Genomic DNA, 22237 nt, shown 5'->3' with positions numbered 1-22237 from the left:
GATCAGAATCTAATTAGATTCTTGGAGAAGGGATTCTGTGTTTTAAGACATAAACAGTAGAATGTACTGGTGGAACCTGAACTTGCATCAGAATATTAATTTCAGCCATATTTGATTAAGTGATTAATTATACCATGCAGCGTGACGCTATTCATTTCTGCTCAGAAATAAATCAACATTGCAAAATTTAATCAGTAGATCGCTTTATGCCAGTTTTTGATGTGATTTTGGATATCACTACCTCTTACTCTTAGTTTTCATTATCTTATAAATAAGCTTGAAAATGAAGTTCTACTAATATATTCTTAGCATTTGGATAACAGCAGTAGAAGGAGGCCTGAAGTTTTATGTTGCATTGCATAATTTTAAAGTACAAATTAAGGTGTTGAATCAAATTGTATAGCTTGATTCTCAAAGATGTAAGTTATTTATCTAGGCAATACCTCTTAACATGATATGCAAATGTAATTAGATGTTATATGTTTCATAAACAACTGTAGATTTTCCTTATTGGAAACAATTAGGTAATTCAGGGAAATAATGTGTAATAATTTAAAAAGGGGTTGTAAAATGTGCTTTTACAGTAATTTAATATGCTACTGACAACTTTTAATTTGGTGCTTTCACTAGAGGAAAAATGTCAAATGCAGTTTTTTCACCAAAAGGAAATAATTAAATCTGTCTTGTAATCTTTGGATTATATCTCCCTTTTTTAGGTGAAGAAGTAAAAAATCCCCAGAAAGCTATTCCAATAGGCATAGTGGCCTCACTTCTGATCTGCTTTGTTGCATATTTTGGGGTGTCGGCTGCTCTTACTCTCATGATGCCTTACTATCTGCTTGATAAAAATAGTCCACTGCCAGTTGCTTTTAAGTATGTGGGATGGGAAGGAGCAAACTATGCAGTAGCTGTTGGATCGCTGTGTGCTCTTTCTACAAGGTAACGGCTATAACATTTTGCTTACATGGGGTAACAGTGTCTTCACGTACTCACTGAAGAGTGTGTTCATCTTTAAATAAAAATGTTCATGGCTAATTTAGGAGCTGGCTTTTTTAAACTATTTTAAGAGCCATTGGTGGCACAGTGGTTAGAATGCAGTACTGCAGGCTAACTCTTTGCTCACTCCAACAGTTCGATCCTGACCTATTCAAGGTTGGCTTGGCCTTCCATCCTTCTGAGGACCCAGATTGCTGGGGGCAACATGCTGACTCTGTAAAGCCACTTAGAGAGGGCTGTAAAGCACTATGAAGCGGTATATAAGTCTAAGGGTTATTGCTTTTGCTATGTTTCCATAGTTCAGATTTGATATATTTGGTGTGATGACCCAGGGCACAGCATAGAGGTAATGCAGTCAGCTGGCAATTCAAACCGCCCTTTAATTGCTCCAAATTTTCCCCAAATGCTCCCACATTTCTGGCAAGCCCCAGAACAAAGTAAGACACACACTCCTTCAGCAGCCTCTGGCTGCAAGTAGTTTCAAACAGTTAGATTAGAAGAGTAATTTACTCAAGGCCACATAGATAACAAGGAACGAAACATACATCCAAAATCTAACAGGTCTGGAAATACAAGCTTGCCTGAGCAGTTTCAGAAGAGAAGCCAAAATACAATCTGAGGTCTTTGAACACAAATCAAGGAAACTTTTGTTACATTCCAGCAGTTATCCCTAATTTGTCATTTTTATTGTGAAAAAAGAAGACATAAATATAGTCATTTATTTAAAGGAAATAGAATCAGATTCAGTTTTTATGCAGCCTCATTCATTTCTTTATCCTGTCCTACCTACTTTTAGTAGTTTGTATCCTAGCTCTCATAGTCCAGAAAAGATTCTCAACATAAAAAAAGAGAACCATACATATTTCCTTCAGATAAAGTTTGCAATGCAATGCCAATGTTTAGTATTTATCATTAAAATGAGTACAGAATTTTTTAAAATCCCACTTTAATATACAGGTAGTCCTCAACTGGTGGCCATTTGTTAGTGATTGTTCAAATTTACAACTGTGCTGACAAAAGTGACCTACCACTGGTCCTCCCACTTATATCCGTCGCAGTGTCCCCATGGTCACATGATTAAAATTTGGGCTCTTGGCAACCGGCATGTATTTATGACGATGGCAGTATCTCAGTGTCATGTGATCATCATTTGCAACTTTCCTAGCTGGCTTCCAACAAGTAAAGTTAATGGGGGAAGCCAGATTCACTTAATAACAGTGATTCACTTAATGACCATAGTGATCCGCTTAACAACTACAGTAAAATTGGGCATAACTCACTTAATAGCTACTATGCTTAGTGATGGCAGTTCTGGTCCTAATTTTGGTTGTAAGTTGAGGATTACCTGTCTCTAATTATTTTTGGAATACATTTTATTAAAAGGTTTTTTAAAAAAACATTAAAACTAACACACACTAATACAACATGGGAGAACCAAGGAGAAAAAGTGTAATGAGAAAATATAAAAAGGAATGGAAATTTTCACTTTCTTCTGCAGCAAATATAAGTATCTGACTGATTTTTTAAATTCCATTTTCATTATGGTGAAGGTCTACGAATCACTGCTGCAAAAGAGCAAAACTTTCCCATTATCCGTTACAATTACTCTCCCAATTTAGGGAAAGGACACTTATTCCTTAAAAATTGAATTCCCTGCAACAGAGACTGCGTTGCTGGATTATGTTAAACAATTTTATTTCATGCCCCACTTTTTGTACACAAGAAATAAGTCAACATTAATGTCTCTTGTCTTTTTCTAGCTTGCTTGGATCCATGTTTCCAATGCCTCGGGTTATTTACGCGATGGCAGAAGATGGATTACTATTCAAATTTTTGTCTCGAATCAATGAAAGGACAAAAACCCCAATGTTAGCTACTATAACCTCAGGAGCTGTTGCAGGTAAGAAAGATTCCTTAAGAACGAATTAAGTAATTACTAGGTTCCCCCACAACTGTATGTGTATGGGTGTGCATATTGTAAACACATGCCTCATAACTATAAGGAGAACACCCAGGATCCATAAAACAGATCAAAACTAATCTTACATATTTTACTACACTTTTAAGATGCAAATATTTTTAAGGTTGCAAGACTCACTCATTCAAGTCTCCCGATACTCCCATGTTACACCTCTGCTCCGTGAGCTGCATTGGCTCCCAGTTGTCTTCCGAGTGAGATTCAAGGTTCTGGTAATGGTTTTCAAGGCCCTACATGGCATGGGTCCGGAGTACCTTAGGGATCACCTGCTGCCAGCATCAACTTCCCTCCGCCCTGTGCGTTCCCACAGAGAGGGCCTCCTCAGGGTGCCACCAGTCAGAGAATGTCGTCTGGTGGCCCCCAGGGGGAGGTCCTTCTCAGTGGGCGCCCCGGATTTATGGAATCGGTTGCCGGTTGAGCTCCGGATGGCGCCCGACCTTCGCTCCTTCCGGCGCGATCTGAAGACTTATTTGTGCGAACAAGCCGGCCTGGCCTGATGGGGGATGGGTTGGGATTTTATTGTTGTTGTAAATATATTTACCTACTGTTTTAGCTTGGGCATTTTGTTTAATTCTTTTAAACTTTTGTAATTTTGTACTTTTATATGTTTGCCCTGTTCACCGCCCTGAGTCCTTCAGGAGAAGGGCGGTATACAAATAAAATTATTATTATTATTATTATTATTATTATTATTATTATTATTATTATTATTATTATTATTATTATTATTATTATTATTCAGAAATAATATTACTGCTCTTACTAACCGTGTTGTGTAAGTCACGCACAACTTGATGTACGGTTTACCTTTTTTTGAACTCTGATTTTCTTACTTTTTCTCACGAATTTTACATCACCTCCTGGGAAACAGAAGAACTTGTTGGCCCAGAAGTATGGATAAGGATTAAATTGTCATGATTCATCAAGGTTGTACATGAAATGAAAACTATCCTTCTACTTAATTGGTGTCTTCTCTCTCTCTCTTTCTCTCTCACTCTCCATCTCCCTTTCTTTTTCTCTTCCTCTCTCTCTGCCATTAGCTGTCATGGCCTTTCTCTTAGACCTCAAGGATCTTGTAGACCTGATGTCTATCGGGACTCTTCTAGCTTACTCCTTGGTGGCTGCCTGTGTCTTGGTACTAAGGTAAGAAACAACAGCATTGCTGACAAAGCCACCCCAAACATAGCCCAAATTTGCTTTCCCGAAGGGTATTTAATTTTAGACTTTATTACCTATTAAGTTCAAAATGTGAACTGAACCTCTTGCTCAACGACAGCAGATCCTGGGAGACATTGGGAACAATTTGGTATGCTAGTCAGGGCAAATGATTATCTACAATTAAAATAGGCTGCTTCATTATTGGTGCAGATGTCTTTGTGTCCCATCTGCTCTGCTGCCCTTGGGACAGGTCATTTTACCCTTTTCACACAAATGCAAAACAGATGTTTGGACTTTTATCTTTGTTTATTTTGGCAAACTGCTTCACATACGATTTTTCTTGCGATACCTCTGCCCCAAATCTGGATAAGCCTATTCTGCATGCTTCAGCTTTCATTTTCAAGGGTTAGGAATTTGTGCAGCTTCATTTACTAAGTTAGAGAAGCAGTTGGATAGTATGAAAAAGGACGCCATATCAATATGACAATGAAAAGCGCTATATTAAGTGTAGAAAGCTTGCTCTACTAGTACATAAAAACAACTGCAGAATTAAGCAGATGAACAGCAGTTGATTCTGTTCACATGCTGTTCACCTGTTTAAAACAGCAGTTGATTCAGCTGGTGTGGTGCAGTGGTTAGCACTTCGGCAATTCAAGCCCTATAGCAATGCGGGCCAGGGTGAGTTCCCATCACTTGCCTCAAACTTCTGCCCTGGCTACCTAGCAGTTCGAAAGCACTATCGCGAGTAAATAAATGGGAACCGTTCTGGTGGGCAAGGCTAGCTTAGGGGTAGGCAACCTTGGGTCTTCTACGACTCATGGACTTCAACTCCCAGAATTCTTGAGCCAGCCATGCTGGCTCAGGTATTCTGGGAGTTGAAGTCCACGAGTCATAAAAGAGCCAAGGTTGCCTACCCCTTGGCTAGCTGCACAAAAAGGAAGGGAGTCAGCATTGGACCTGCCCAGACATAAGGAACCATAAGGTGGAGGAACCCCAAAATTTGTCATCAATCCAAATGCCACTAGCCAGATGGTACAAGCTAGTTTGTCCCCTGTGGTGCTCCGTGAATATATGTGCAAGCGCAAAACTGAACAAACTAGCAACTAGACTGTCAGAACTACTCTGTAAAGTGTAGATCTTCCTGACAAATGTACGTCAGATGAAATAAATAAGCAATTGATTCCCATTTTTTAAAAACAGAAGTTACTTGAGTCTGTACTTTTTCTCTGCGATTTTTGCTGTTCCTTTGATAGTTGAACATTAAGCACAAACTGCAGATTGCAATAAAATGTAACACATTTTTAAAGAATATTTTCTCTTTGAAGACAAAGGTAGTATGTAATACCTGAGTAACACCATAATCAAGATATCCAACTTATGGTGGGCCATTTATCAGAGCAATAAAGCTCTAAGAAGAACGTAACACATTTAAACTTAACATTTTTGTCTATATGTAGCTTTGGCAGCTCTGCAATTTGCATCTCATTTTATGGATTTCATAGGAATACATGAAATAAAACCTAATACTTGTAGTTACAGTTGACAGTGATAAAGTTTCTGCCTCTTATTCCACTATTCTACTTTTGATACGTTCTTCTAATACTCAAATAAAACCTTCCAATGGCTTGTTTATAATTCCCAGTACTACAATGCTATGTGTCTGTTATGTTTGTTTGTTTCCCCTATAGGTACCAACCTGAGCAGCCTAACTTGGCATATCAGATGGCTAGTACAACAGATGAGGCAGAAACAAATGAGTCTGTGAGCACAAGTGAATCTCAGACTGCATTTCTGCCGGGAGAGGGAGAGAAATTATCTTTAAAAGTTCTCCTTGTCCCCAAAAATACAGTTCCTTCTAAACTTTCGGGATTTATAGTGAATGTCTCTACTTGTGTCATAGGTAAGCAGCTGTTTCCAAAAACTAGTATTATTCTCAATCGTTGTGGCTCATGATTGCTGAGTTTCCTCCCTTAAAAGTCGATTAGTGAGTTTGTTGATGGAACGGAGAATGTCCTTGCAGTTTTGTGTTTTGATTTAGTTATCTTTAGAATAAAACCATTGTGGAAATTAAGAGATAATGGTGAGACAACCCCTAAAAAACAGGCAAAGAACTGGCAATTCAAGGTCAAAGGAAGCCCATCAAAGAAGCACAGAATACACGACAATCCTAATTCAGGTAGTCCCCACTTAACCACCCTAATTGGGACTGGAATTTCTGTTGCTAAGCAAAATTGGGTGACACGTATAACTGTACCACTTAGTCATGGCAATTCCAGTAGTAGTCCCGGCTGTAGTTGTAAAGCCAGGGCCATGCTATCCCTGAGTAAGGATCTCATGCTTCTCCTGCCCTATTGTACTTGTCTCCAGTGCAACTGTCCCCTCCTGTCTGGTCAGCAGTGGGAGAAAGAAGGCAAAATCCGGGGAGGGAGTAGCAGGGGTAGTGGCAGAGTGTTGGTCCGCCAAAGGGGCAGAGATAGGGAGGGAGATAGGGGGGGGTGAGGGGAGCTGAAGCACAGCCTGTGGTTGTAAATGAGAGTGGGCTACCAAGCATCCAGATTTTGATTACATGACCGGTGTGTGTGTGTTGCAATAGCTGTAATTTTGAGAACCAGCTATAATTATCATTTCTTCTGTGCAATCATAACGTCTAAGGGTTGCTGTACAGATAGTTGTCAAGCAAGAATTACCTGTAGATGAACTTTTTGCTCTATAGCATGGGTCCCTTGCACGGTCCAGGTCCCCTCCCCCCTGCCAGCTGCCAAGCCAGAAAGGTGGGGACCGCTGCTCTACAGGATTCAGTAAGCAAAACAGTCGCTTAGGAAAATGGATGTTGGTAGCTATGGATCCTGGGCTGTCTCCCTGCATATGTCACAGATTGTATTATTTTCACTTAGCTACTAATTACAGCTGTTTTTTTGTATTCCTCCCCACCAGGTTTAACAATGCATCCAACATCTTAACGTTTCTTGTTCTTAGGTTTTCTTATTATCAGCTTCTGTAGCTTGGCTGTCCTTGGCAAGGAGGTTCTGACCAGAGGAGCAATATGGGCCATTAGCATGCTTGTTGTCAACTTCCTCATCTGCTTTGTTTTCGTGGTCATCATTTGGAGGCAGCCTGAAAGCAAAACCAAACTCTCATTTAAGGCAAGTGATATGTAAAGCTAGCGTACATGCATAAAAATAAGAAATGGAGCCCTTGCTGGCTTTTTGATTGGAAAGAGAGATTAGTGGAGATCAGTCTGCTTTTGCTAGAAAAGCAGCAGTGTGGGGAGATAGCAAAAAACACTTTCCCACGCAGATTGAACATCTGTGTCCTTCAGACATGACCTTCAGCTTTCTGAATGCTGTTTTTGTGGGAAGGAGGGTTCTCACCTTGTCTGATATTCTATTTGAATGTACTGGGAGATCGATGGCATGCAAGGCTGCTGTTTTTGTTTTGATATTCCTAATATAATCTTCCCAAAAAACGTAACTCATTGCATTATGGGGTGACCTCTAGAAATGAAGTCTTAATTCTTTTCATAGAATAGTGAAAGTGTAAGTGAGTGAGTGAGAAAATGTATACATACATAAAGTAGAGGAAGGAAAGCACATCAGTTGTAAAGTTAGACAAGGGGTTGGTGACTTTTCAGATGTTGCAACTTTCAGCATTCGGTATGAAAATCTGTGCAAACTGGGTTTGATGGGAATTGTAGTTATGCAAAAACTTGTGGTGTACATTCGCCACCTGGCATAACAGAAATTGTGTGCATCCCCAAATATTTACATTGTATGCACAAACTTATGATAAAAAGAGGATTTGAATTCAGCATGCCTATATGATGTGCAAGCCTTAATTATGTAATATAATATCTGTGTTGGAGTATAAGCATTATATAGTTTTGTTTCTGTGTATCAACTCATTCAAATAAATTGGAGTTGTTAATAGAAATTAATGCAGCCCTTATTTAGTGACCACAATTAGATTGACAGCTGTCATTAAGTGAATTGATTGCTACATTGGAAATCTTATGAGCGTGACTGCTTTCCTTTCTCCCATTCCCCCACCCTTTCAAATGCTCACTCCAGTCCTGGGATAATTAGCAAGAAGGGAATTAATGTTTGCACTTACGGTACATTCATTGGAGAGCAAGCTATTACAAGAGAGTAAGTAGGCACACACTGTTGAATACACATTGAAAGGAATATATTAGGACCAGCTTCTGTTGAATTATTGCTACAACATAAATATCAGAAAGCGTATACAGAAAATAACATTCAGAAACAATATTTAAAAGTCAACTTTATCATGGAAACTCTTTATCATATTAATAAATTTTCAATCCTAACAAAACATGCTTTCATGCTAAATCTCCTGAGAAAGCTCCTTACTCATTTCATTGTATGATACAAAAGAAAGTTTCCATACAAGTTGTCTAGTTACCTTCCTGTTTTGCCACATCGAACCACTATCAAGAATATCTCCTAAAACACCATCTCTGAAATGTGGTCATATTGTGTAGAATAGAAAGGATTTAATTTTTTAAAAATATGTGTCTAAAATATTGCAATTGCAAACTTGTATGTATGTATAAATCTGCACTTGGATAATTGAATCTCCAATGTTCATCTGACTCACTTAGATCAGGGGTGTTAAACTGCCGGCCCGTGGGCCGGACGCGTCATCCAGAAGCCGCGCCCACCCCATTGCCAGCAATGGCAAAAATGTTCCGATACATTGCGCCACGTCACGTGATGTCGCGAGTTTGACATGTCTGACCTAGACGAAAGCCAGTAAACATGACATCTTTTAAAATGTATTGTCAATAGTTTCTGATTCCAGAGAATTCTTGCAGCATCTTATTTATCCAGTTAGAGCTGTACTCCGAAGCACCTGCAAGAATTTGCTGCTTTGCATACATTCACTATATTATATGCTTGCTAATACTGAAAACAATTCCTTCAAATGGAATCAGGAGAAGGTAGATATGTGAACTGGGGTATCCATACTCCTAAATGTGATCCAGAAGCACAATTTTGCCTTTGTTTTGTAGGTCCCTTTTTTGCCTGTCCTTCCAATCCTGAGCATCTTTGTGAATGTTTATCTCATGATGCAGCTGGATTGCGGCACCTGGATACGATTTGCCATCTGGATGGTCATAGGTAAATTTCAGCTGTGTTATATGATGACATTTTTGTTCACATAGGCAGATTACTGAACCACAAGTTTTGAAGAAGTGGAGTTCAGATTCTTTACCCTTGTGGTCAGAAGACTTAAAGCTACAACTGAGTAACCTTCCATATAGTATGAGATTCCAAGGATTAAAAAGAAAAAGATTTAAACCAAGCATTTTAATAAGCATGTCAACCCAGGCAGCTAGTACGAAACTGTTTTAGGTTTTGTCTAAAACAAAACAAACACAGATTCACACACATTAAGACCTGGGAGTAGCCTTTAATTGCTCTGATTAAATCTTTTAAATCATCTCCAGGAATAGGCCCACGCAAGGTATGTTATGACAATTAAGGTTGTAAATATTGAAAGCAAGGGAGAAATATGGCAAGATCTGATGTATGCAGAATTAAAATAGAGTTCCCTATTTTTTTGGTAGAAAGCAGTCTGCAAAATACCTCTGATTTGCTTCTCAAATCAGAGATAAACTTGATAGAGATAGAGTCTCTAGAAAAATAATCAGTTCCCCCTCAGTCATACTGCACTACTTCTAAAGAAACCTATAGTCAAGATCTTTGATGTTCCACAAAAGCATCATCTCATTTTGTATTGTATTCCTTACAGGTAAGAGATTCATAAATTGATACATCCTACGTGCTACCACACGTTTCCTAATGCTACTCCATTTTCCTCTTTCCTCCAGGCCTGGTTATATATTTTGGCTATGGCATATGGCACAGCGTAGAGGCATCTTATTCAGCACCAACGGATCAAGAAAGAAGTACAGATAACAATATGGACACTTGTAAATGACATCCTTCTTGTTCAGGAGGGTATTGAGAGCTATTACTGCACAGCAGGGTACTTCTCTCCCAGATTCTGAAAGAACTTTTTTTTTGGTGGAGTATCAGGTGGGCTCTCATGTCCCCTTTAACATGGGGATGCAGCTGGGAGGGATCACAAGGAAAAAAAAAACTAGCCTCTGACACGCTTCCAACAATACTGTTACTTCTTGCTGACAGCTGTTTTTCTTCTTTACTCTTTGAATAGAAGGTGCTAGTATACTTCCAATGTTACTGTGAGAATAAGATTCTCAGACTTGTGAATTAATTCCTGGCTACTGGAATTGAGCACACTCTATACTGTTTCTCCAATATTCACTTGTATTGCAGCACCAGAACTAAACTAAAGCAAACCCAAACCAAACCACACATAAACCCTCTTACATGTTTATAAACTCTATCCACACCCCAAGACTGGAATGAAAAGAGAGGGAGTGGTGCTACTTAAACATTGTGCTTAACATATTTAAAGAGGGGGTGATGCCTGAGTTTTGGCATCCAACGTTAATGGCAATTTCCTTTAGCAAATGTGGACAAACCAGGCTTCCTGCAATCCTCGGAGGCTTCTGTGCAACCTGTAGCTGAATTCCTCTCCTATGCTTCAAACAGCTGTTTAGATAGGAAGCAGAGTCTGTTGCTTATGATAGAGCTGCTGTGTAAAAAGTTATGACTTACAGGTATGCAGATCTGCCAAATGAAAGGCAAAATTGCTTGGTTGGGATGTTTACATTTCAGATCAGACAGTCCTGGTCAAAGGCAGCCTTTCCCATCCTTGTATTTCAACATAATATTGTGATGTAGGTCACTGATATGCCCTGTAGCTGAGAAAAGGCAAGAGTTTCCTGTAATAAAGGTGGAATTACTAAAGGAGAATATTTGTAGCTCAGGGTTGATGTGAGGGGTCCTTGGTGCTCTCTGAGCTTGCTTGTTTTCTTGCAGATGTTTCATTGCCCAAACTAGGTAACATCATCACTGCTAGTCTAGTCTGTGTTACCTAGTTTGGGAAATGAAACATCTGCAAGAAAACAAGCAAGCAGAGCACCATGGACCCCCCCCCCTCAAAGATGGAATTGAACACAGGGTTCTTGGGTCAAACTCCCCCATTGTCTTTACTGTTATGTTTGAAATAATATATTTAAAATTATATTTTATTGAAGGAAGGTTGTGACAAATACAGCTTTTCTAGTGCAGAGTAGGAGCTAGTCTTAGGTTTTGCCTGTAATGTTTGGGACTATAGAATGCAAGTTTCTCACCTTATGCCGTTAGGGCTGACTTTTCCAAATAGGCCATCAGATTTAAAATTAAAACTGTGTTATTTCCTCTGTTAGGCATAGATGGGACAGGGGAAATCATAGAAGTATCTATGCAGAGGGAGAATCATCTTCTAAAAACGTGGTTTTTCCAAAGGGACGGTAAAAGTCTGTACACCCATAAAATAATATTGACGCTTGCGGTTTTGATATTCTAGTAAATAGTGTAGTTGTACTTTTTTCTTTTACACTGTTAACCTCAGAGGCTTGAATTTATTATTACTTGTTCGTGGTATTTATGTCTAGCCCAGGGGTAGGCAACCTTGGCTCTTTTATGACTCGTGGACTTTAACTCCCAGAATTCCTGAGCCAGCATAGCTCAGGAATTCTGGGAGTTGAAGTCCACAAGTCATAAAAGAGCCAAGGCTGCCTACCCCTGGTCTAGCCCCATGATGTGTTGTATTTGAGCAAGCTTATATGGGGGAAAAATAGCACTTAGAAGAAAGGGAAATCATTTTGTAGTAGGATTGTGCTTATTTTGTGTGCAGAAATTTAGAAGGGGGGTTATTTATTTATGGCACTCCCTATGTTTTGTCCAGGTTGCACCCTAGGGATAATGTTATTTGATGTGAATTTTGACTCAAGGTTTTCCTGTCACCGTGGTGATTGCTGAGAATTTTAGGGGTTACATCTACCTGTCTGGAAGGTTAGACAGAGCTTCTGCAGACAATGTTGACCCAGCTGGACCCATAACTTGATACAAGACAGTTTATTGTATTTATTTGGTACTTCCATTTGCCATCACAAAAGTCTGTGAAGGCTACAATTGCAATTAAGAGGGTGTTCTTTTTAAAGAGCCTCAGCATTGAATAATTGAGAAATGCACAACTCGGATAAATTGACCAGGCTGCTCATGGTGATTTGGAAGGCCCTTAGAGCTGGCTAGAAAATGTTCCTTTCAGATAAAATGTATAGGTGACTTGAAAATACCTAGAACTTGTTTTCGAGTTCTTCTGGATGGAATCCCATTACATCATGTGTCCTTGTTTTAGAGTCTGTGAGGAGTGAGATGGAGCTTGTTTTGAGCTCTTCATTTTTAGCTGAATCAGCCTTCCTTTATGGATTGTTTCATACATGGCAAAAGTCCTTTGCAGAAATCTCTTCTGGATGGTCCCATTTCGTATCATCCATGCTGATTTCAACCTTTTACTTAGATATAATTTAGTGTGGTTGGATTGCAGTGTTTAGTCTAATTCAGTTATAAACTTACAGGTAGGCTTGACATAATGACCACGGTTGGGACTGGAATTTCAGCCACCAAGTGATGCAGTCATTAAACAAGTCAGCATGTGACTGGATCCGATTTTATAACCATTTTTACACTGGTTGTTAAATGAATTATGCAGTCATTAAGGAAATTTGGCTTCCCCTAATGACTTTACTTGTAGGAAGCTGGTTGGGAAGGTTGCAAATTGTGATCATGTGACCACAGAATGCTGGAACTGTCATAATTGTGATCCAGTTGCCAAGCGCCCAAATCATGATCACATGACTGTGGGGCGGGTGCAACAATTGTAACTCGGAGGGCAAGTCATAAATTACTTTTTCCAGTGTGGCTGTTAATTTGAGCCATCATTAAACGAACGATTGCAAGTTAAGGACTACCTGTACTAGGGAAAATACTATCAGAAAAAGCCCTAAACGCTGAATATCACGTTTGGTTTCTGTATGATGCATGCAGTAAAAAGCTGTTCCTTTTCAGGTGTGGCATTTATGGAAATGATTTTGGAAGAAAATTCTGTCACACGCGAAGGAACCTTTAAAACAGTTTTTCACACATCCATCACTAGTGGAAAAGATCACATATTAAACGAAAGCAGTCTCCTAGGATAATGGCTCTCAAGTCTCACCTTCAGCTGTCACTTCCCATGGTGCGGGGAATTTGGGGAGCTGAAGTCCACTACTTCCGAATGACATCGGGATGAGAGACATACTGTAATTCTGAGTTAGGTTGATGCATATCCAAGACTTGCATGAGTTTTGCTTTTCCTCTCACTTCAGATTCAGCAACAGGAGATGTTGGGAAAAGTTTTCTGGGAGAAAGATTTTCAGAGAGCTTCTTGTGGGATATTCTCATTATTACTAGTTGCTTTTGTCTCTATGGAGATGTTTATAGCTCCTGATGGTATTCAGAGACTAAGGCAGGGAGCAACCCTAGACCAGTAAATATACCACCCCCCAAAACAGGGAGCCTCCTTGCTTCCAGTAGTAAAACCTGAATGGAGAAACATACAAAAGCTTGAGGTCTAATGGTGAAAACCTAAATGTTGCTGCTGTACGTTTGCTAGAGTAAAGAATAGACTGCCATTTATTTGAGCTCATCTTTGTAAATATATGAGTAACTATTATTATTATTATTTTAATATTAGGATCGTTTTGTATAGCTGCTGGACACTTTATATAAAATCCTATTCTATAGTGTTTCTAAAATCACACGGCTCCCTCAAAGAAAATGTTCAGTTTTTTCTTCATAAGAAGGGATTATCCATAATTGTGCTTTTGAATCTAAGGAAGTCACTACTACTTTCAGGAATTGCTTGCTTTAAAATCTTATTAGGTTTTTATTAGCCTAAAGCCAAATTTGCAAACTCAGTGCATGCAGAAGTAGAGAAAAAAGTGACTTTTGATAACATATTCTTCAAATGTATTTGAATTACAAGTCCCAAAATTATCATAGTATTCTGAGATTTTTAATTCTCCATACCTAGAGGATATCTAATTGGGAATAAGTGTTGCTTCCTTAATGCATGGGATAAACATGCACAACAAAGTTGATAATTTCCATTTGATCAAACCATGGCCATAAAAATCAGTTTTACTAAGTCAAATTTATGCAGATTAATCTCCAAATTAATTCCTGTTACAACTCCAGCTTTTCAAGAGCAACAAATTGCTTGTTCATCAGTTCCTTCCAAAGCCAGTAGCAATTATCACTAATCTGGTAGTACCTTTTTCAACTAAAATATTTTATTAAAAGGTAGTTTTCAAATGTGTTAGAAAAAGTGCTACCAGACCTTTTTTTGTTGCTGCTATAGACTCACATGGCTATTCTCTTACAATGCCATTTATATAAATATATAAATTCATACGCATTTGAAAATCTTGTATTGTGAACTCTTGTATTGCAGTCTTATTTTGTTAATATTTTCAATTGTTAAAATTTTACAATTGTCTTCGAAATATTTAACTTTGTATATATTTTGTACATTTTTTCTGCCTTTTATGTTTGGTTGTCATCTTTCCTTCTCTATATCTACTTTTACCCAGTGCGTTGACAAGTGGGAGTTGTCTCATCAGTGTTCAGCAAGCAGTAAACATTTTAACCTAGTCAGTAAAAACAACAATTTTCAGGTTTCTATTTTTATTTTCATCAATTCTGTTAATCCTCTTGTACTTAATGGAATCATGCTGCAAACACTGGATCATAGAATAGTCTGATAAAGTGAGGATTTTTAATTCCTTTTCTTTAGGCCATTTTTTAAAAAGAAATACTTTATTAAATATGTTTTTATCAGTTAGTGAATAGATAATTATCAATAGGAGGAAGCAGACTATAAGTGGAATCAATATGTTTTCAAGGGCTTAAGCAGAAGCCAGTTCAGATATAAATATTAACAGAATTTGTAGGACCAGTTTCCATATTACCTTCATTGTTTTAACACTACTGCAGACTGGTTGAATAGCCTTTATATGCCACAGCTTGAATGTGTATATGAAACTTTGTAAGTCCATTATCTTATTGGGAGGTAGAGGAGAGAAAAGATTATGTATGTGTCTGACTTTCCTGTTAAATAGCTCCTCGTCACTTTTTGTCACTCTCATACAGAGCCTGCACAGCATAAGCAAATGGTTGTGGAAGGAACTGTTTGTTCTCTCTCATCCACATGTACTAGATTTCTCTTCTAATAAGGGAATTTGTACATTAAAGCCTGCTTCCCTAGATGAGTGGCATATTAGGCAAGGTCAAAGTGCTTTGTGTATATGATGCTGTCTCATTTAATTGCTGATTGCATTCGGTTGCCTTTCAGTATGTATCTCTGATTTTATTATGTGATGTATTTACAGGGTAACAAAACGAAACAATCTTATTTAAGTTGTACAAAAGGAGTTTCCAAGCTATGTGACGGACCTCTTCTGCATTTACCAAAATTCAGACATACGTTGTACAGATGCTATGTTTGGGTATGAATTCTAAATTCATACATGCAGCTTTGACTGTTGTAGAGTTAAATATGCATGTTGTAGAGGGGTTTTTTTCAGAGAGGAAGGGAATACAGTGAAGTTCTATTGATATTTATCTTAAGTGTAAGAATTTTTTAGTTGGTTGAGGCTACAGCCCTAAAACACCCTCTTAAGAAAGAATGTTGAATGCACTATTGAAAACAGTAAACTTTGCTTTTGAGAAAGTGTACATAGGATGTGTTACACATTTAAATTTTGTATACTACTGAAATTATATCATTGGTGCCTTCTTGTGATACTGAAGGAAGTGTGAGAGCTTTAGAAAAACTTAACACGGAAACATAATGAGTAGGTTTCCCCCCTCCCCCCCAACCTCTTGTTGCAGTGTTCCACAGTCTGCTACCCTTTATATGTATTGGACTAAAATAATATGGCCAGTGGGCACCAGGTTGGGGAAGCATGTTTTAACTGTCTGATAATAAATTCATAGTAGATAGTTCCTCATTGTAAAAATGTTTAATATTTGGTAAAACATTTGTGCAAGGCATTTGAGGGAGGTGATTTGCAGACAATCTTTCTTTCAAGTATTAACACAGCCATAGCCTTCCAAAGGCTTGTGTGACTGTTTTGAAGGCTGTCTCTGCTCATCTGCATTTCTGTATAGAGATGACACAGAAGGACCATCAGAAAGCTATGACTATCCATGTAAAGTTAACCAGGATCACTTTTGAGGCAGCTGAGTAGCCTTGAAAAGATTTTTTTTCTCTCTCTTTGCAATAGTAATGTACTTTGTGAATTACCTCTTTCAAATGTTTCGCACAATTCTGATTGTTACAGAGACTCATGATAAGGAATAATTACATCCTGTAACGCTCCTTATTTCTGAAGCAGAGGCCAAACCTACAAAAACCGTGCCTGGTTTTGTTTTTTTAAATCAAACCTAGAATTCCTCAGGGTATATTTTCTCATTCTTCTTAGCACATATCCTAAGAAAAATCCTATCAAGTTTATTAATTTTCTAGATGGCGAAGGATCTTCACACTCATGCTTCGTTTTGCAAATGCTGGAAGGGTGGTGAGTGATAAAATGACTGTCGTGCCTTTCAGCGTACTTCTGCTCCCACAGGTACAAAGAATCAGTGTGGCACTCTTTGGAATTGTATGTTACAATCTGTTGGATAATATGGTGGTTTCTTCGGGAATACCCACCTTTTGATAAGCAAGAAGCCATGAAATAATTAGTCCGTATTTTTACTGAGTAAAATGTATATAAGTTTTTCTTCTATTTTTCTAATGATTTTCTCAAAATATATAATGGGTTCAGGATATAGTTACTTAAACCTTGATCCTGTCAGAAGCTTTTGCCTCTTCAGTGGAGCTTCTGGGTTTGTTCAGATTTTGGCTTCTCCCTTCCTTCAAATAAAAAACTTTGTTTTTTACTTTATATGTGAAGGTTCATTTAGAACAAGGCCTCTGCTTCAATAGCAAACCTCTGTTGAGGGATGCTGTAAATGTCTCCCTTTGGAGAGAGAGGATTCTTTTTTTTTTCTTTTTTACTTTAGTGATCAGTTTGTAAATAGGTGAACAGCATTAATTTGTTCCTTGAAATTCAAATAAATTATGTTAGTTTTGTCTTGCCAGTTCTAATAAATGTTTCTGTTTAAAACAAATAAGTTGCACGTGATTGCTGTTATGTGTAAGAATCCAACTTCTGAATTTTGCCTTTTTGTTTTCAATTTCTTTATAACACTAGCTCTTCTGCTTAAGACTGCTGTGGTCTTAATATATTTTTTAAACCATTTAATTACATAGGTTTCTTAGCATGGGATGTGCCCTCTACCTCCTTTTTCTATTGCTACACCTCTCGGTGGCTTTTGTGGAGAACGACAGATTATAGTTGTCTCGATTTCAAATGCTATCTGCAACAGATTTATCTGGAAAAAGTAAGTGGTCCTCCTGCAGGAACTCGGAGAAGATAGGAAGATGGGGAGAGAGTGGCAGAGAGTAGCCCTTCTTACTATTTACTTCTGCCCCAAATAAAGAAAAAAGTACACACCGACCCTGGGAAAATAGCACAATAGGAAAGAGGGACTTCCTCTCTCTTGAGTTTAATGCAATGTCATGTCCTTTGGAACACGACGTCAAAAATCCCAAAATAGCAGCGGTCAATGGTAAGAGCACTGTAAAATGTAGAATACCATTGAAATAATACAGCAAATGTAAAATGTGTGATGGGAAAGAAGAAAGGAAATAGACAAAATCGCCTTATTGGCAACTGCTGCATAACACGTTGCAAAATTATTTTCAGTTGTATTTGCAATCTTTCACTGGTAATCTGCATTATATTCAAACTACAAAGCAAAAATACAGCATTTCTGATCAGTGAGGATTACTGGGAAGGGCATTACAGACTAAATACTTCTTAGCCCAGTTTATGATATATATATATTGATTTTATACATGGGGTTCTCATGCTAATGTCTTTGAAAAGACAGCAAGCATGTGAATTTTCAAGCATTAGTTAAAAAATAAAAGTTGTAATGAAATCACTTTGGGGTTTCTTTTATTCACCAATATTAGATGATTGATGTGGTCTTTATAAAGCAAATGCACAAGTTTGGTAGATGTAAAGCTACTGAAAGAAATACAGAAGCACGCCATAATGTAATGCTGGAGCATGTGTTTATTACCAGGAATATATTACACACACCTTTACACAGTAACTGAAATAATACAAACTTTTTCTTCTAATTCAAACAGTCATGTATTATCAGACCACGAACCCCTACAACAATGGTGGGGTGGTGGGTGGGCAGAAGACACTTTACATGAAAGTCTACCATATGTCCATGGGACATAAATGCAATTAGCGCAGACCCTAAAATACCTGATTTGGGTTCTTTAATCCAAAATATATCTTTGGGTTCATTTCTGGCTGATTTGTTGATGATAAATATGACTTACAGCAATCTCTCCAAAGTTCTTTCTAAGGTAGCCAAACCATCATTTCACTATTTTTCTACCTGCTTGTTTCCTTCATGAATTACTTCGAAGAACCTTTAGGCAACCTATGGAAGATTTTTTCTGGGATAATTTGGTGGCCAGAATGAATTTTGATGACTTCCAGGAAAGACAAAAGAGGGGATATAGGGAAACACAACTCATAATTTTTTGTAACTGCCATATATTGTTTGAGGCTCAGAGATACGTACTATAATACTGCTACACTTGTCCCAAAAAAGGATTACAGTGAGATTGATGAGATTGCATTCTTGGTTTTGAGGTAAGACAGAACAGTTTAGTGAAAAGAATGGCAAGTGTGTTATGCTTCCAGCATTGCATTGCTCCCTAAACAATCAGCCAGCAAATTGTGTCAAAGGCCATCTGTTAAGAACTTCTCAGGGCAACTGTTTTACTTTAATGTGTTAAATGTAGTAGGAGAGTATGAGCACACATCTTGTTCCTGACCTATTTCCACTTGGATCTTCAAATAGTATATTTACCAAAACTACACATTTCTAATTGTAAAACCATCTCCAATATTTTTCACAAGCTTACATTAAAATATTCTTAATCTAAGACAAGGCTTCTAGTTTAAAGATTAATTATTGCTAGTGTGTGTGTGTGTGTGTGTGTGTGTGTGTGTGTGTGTTTCTTGGGGGTGAGGGGGAGACTTACCTAATGTATCAGCATAATATAGCATAATATAGCCAATCTTTGGGAGAGTTCTGTCAAGACTGATTTCTTACTTCCTAAATCTTTCCAGCAGTACCACTTTGGGCAGAGTTCTCTCATTTTTCTTTCCAGTAGTGCAATTATTAGAATATAAGATTCAAAAGAATACTTCACAACTCCCTTTGCCCCATACACTTGGAGCAATTCTGTCCAACATTGAGTTTGAAATGATAGAAGCAGGACTCAAAGGAATTACTTTTCCAAGCTAGTTCCTGTACTTCCTTTCATACAAGCTGATTGTGGTTAAACCTAATTAGGAAAAGGGATGCACACCTGGCACTGAGATTTAAGTGCCCAACTATGAAGAACATAGTTCAGCCTGCTCCATGCTTTAAATGTTGTGAGATGGAAGCTGCACAAAACAAGCTTCTTTTAACTTTGTACAGAACTCTTGTAACTACTGTTTTTGGGCTGTTGGACTATCCCCATTGTAGACTATCCCCAAATATTATCATTTATTAGTTCTATCCCCATTGTCTATCTTCAATAGTTTTATAAGTTGCAGAGAAGCTGGTCACATCGAAAGTCATCAAGAATGTTACATTAGGTGAGCCAAAGCAATCTGGCAGTTCCATTGAAATGGTTGCCTTCTGTATCAATTCTTCGTGCCATCTCAAAAATGACTTTAACATGTTTCACAAGTACTTTGCGATGGTGGCACAATAGCAGTGGTGAATTGGGCCTTCTATGTTTTGGTATTGCTTAGCAATGTAACATCATGCAAATTATAATTTTCTGCTTGAAATTAAAAATAACAAATTATGATGCAGAAGGAGAAAGTTGGCTTTGCTGTTAAGGATGCAGAAAATAATCAGTATAGCATACATGGGTAATGATTATCTTCTAGTTGGCCATATGCATAGTAATAACAGTTGGGATTGAGCTTTTGTAGGCTGGCTCTAACCACCATCAGCTGAAATCCCCATCATAGCTGGAAGCATTATTGTGTGAGGGGAAATGAAACAACCTCAACAGACATGCCAATGGACAAATCACTCACCTGTCAATGACTAGCTCCATAGCCTGTCAGCAAAGAGTGATACATAACTTATAAGCAATAGAAGAACAAATATATCAACATGGTAACATGGATTAGATGAGCCAACACTGTTCACAATGATAACATAATAAGTGGACAAGCATACTGTGGTAATTTTCTGTCTTTAACATTTATGTATAAAAAGTTGATAAAATTGCATTGGTAAGTCATCGTCACTATTTTCCTGTTCTCAATTCATTTTGCCCTTATGTAAAATCTAATTCTGCAGTTTGTGTTACAAACATGACGTGAGCTAACCTAAGAAGATGTTCTTAATATAATATCATGCAACGCAGCTACAAAAATAAATTCCTAAGGGGGAAAATCAATTTTGCTACTTTATACACAATGGAATTAGGCCACAAATCTGTGGTGGTCAGTTTAGGCTTTGCCAGCAATTCCCAAACACTAAGCAGACTTTCTGGACTAAGTGTTTGTGCAAATTTCAGCAAAGTATTTGTCACAGAATGTTTTTCACTATATGTATTCCTGCTTTCTCACATAATGTGACCCTTTCAACAGTTCTTAATTTGATGGACTTAGTCATGGCTGTGCAAAATATATACTAAGCCACAGCCACTAATCGAGAATCAAAGTGCCCCATGGAATTGAATAATAAGACTTACCATTTGCTTAAGTCAGCCTTGCTCAACACAGCATTAGTAAGATTTCTGGGCTACAAATCCCTTAATTCCCAAAAAGTAGGTTAAGAGCCATGTAAGCTTGCAGTCCAATATATCTGGAGGCTTTTAAGTGGGGAAGGCTAACTTAGACAATTTATGCTCCACAAGCATCCAGTGCTATGATCAATGCTTCCACAGTCTAGTCTAACATATCTGACAACATGCTAGAACACCTTCTAACACACCAAAGACAATAAGGGGTATTGGCTGCATACTTTTTATACTTTCAATGAGATCAAGAATATCTCCAAATATATTACTATCCTGTCTCCCACAATACACTTTAAGAAGTCAGTCTACGTTTGAACAACCGGAATACCCCATTCAATGCTACTACTAAATACATATTTGGGTACCAGTCTTCAGATGGCAATTAAGAAAAGCAGAAATACTGAACCCAGTGAGTTGGCCATCAACTGAGATAAAATCCCGTGAACATGGAGTAAGTGAAGTGCACAATGTTAATGGTCAAGTTTAGGCCCCTGCTTTTAGAACTGTACCTGGTATCCTTAACAAAGTTGCTCAATATGCCAATACTGCATACAACCACAAGATAATTGAATAATCAATGATCAAAGGCAATCTTCTCAGCTGGCAAATTGCTTCACTGGCACTTCTTTAAATAATGTGCTACAAAGCAGCTGCCTGGGATGACCATGCCTTCAGGTCATCTCTGTGAATGAGAAGCAGCCTCTGTCAGCAGAGCAGGGTTTTTTATATTCAAAAGAGAGCAAAATACAGTCAAAGAACATCCAAACTACTTCATGTTTTCAACCGAGCTTATCAGTATTTTGACTGTAAGTTAGGATTTTAGCAAAAATTTGATGGTCACTGTACAAAGAAAGGTTTTATGGTGTTTGGGAGGTGGAGGGGAGAAAGGAATATTTGTGTTCATGTTTTTATATATATTAACTTGTTAACAATTTAGAAACCTTAAAAAAAAGCAAGTCAGTCTTATGAGCTAAATAAATAAAGTAACTGACTGACTACAATTGCAAGATCTAATACTGAGCCTGGAAGGTGAGTGACCGTGGTAGGCATTGAGTTTAGAAAATCAATTTTCATTTTTGAAGTCAGTAACTACTTAAGAATTCAAAAGTCGCTGGTGTCCTGCTTTAGAGAATGTACCACTCGGTGGTCATTTAGAAGATGCTTCTCCTTTTT

General features: G+C 37.9%; 1 protein-coding gene across 1 annotated transcript in view; it reads left to right on the top strand.

The window, feature by feature from the left end:
- SLC7A1 (solute carrier family 7 member 1) overlaps nucleotides 1-20324 on the top strand; it is a 56141-nt gene extending 35817 nt beyond the window's left edge. The window contains exons 6-12 of the mRNA XM_083362434.1: nucleotides 717-939; nucleotides 2757-2896; nucleotides 4015-4117; nucleotides 5821-6032; nucleotides 7109-7275; nucleotides 9165-9273; nucleotides 9987-20324. Of these exons, the coding sequence (XP_083218560.1) occupies nucleotides 717-939; nucleotides 2757-2896; nucleotides 4015-4117; nucleotides 5821-6032; nucleotides 7109-7275; nucleotides 9165-9273; nucleotides 9987-10096 (1064 nt within the window). The 3' untranslated portion in view covers nucleotides 10097-20324. The remainder of the gene's footprint in view (nucleotides 1-716; nucleotides 940-2756; nucleotides 2897-4014; nucleotides 4118-5820; nucleotides 6033-7108; nucleotides 7276-9164; nucleotides 9274-9986) is intronic.
- Nucleotides 20325-22237: the final 1913 nt, after the last annotated feature.

This window comes from Vipera ursinii, assembly GCF_947247035.1.
Source record: "Vipera ursinii genome assembly, chromosome: 4".
In the NCBI taxonomy this organism is placed as follows: domain Eukaryota; kingdom Metazoa; phylum Chordata; class Lepidosauria; order Squamata; family Viperidae; genus Vipera; species Vipera ursinii.
The sequence above is the reverse complement of the archived record's forward strand: the minus strand, read 5'-3'. Positions and strand labels throughout refer to the sequence as shown.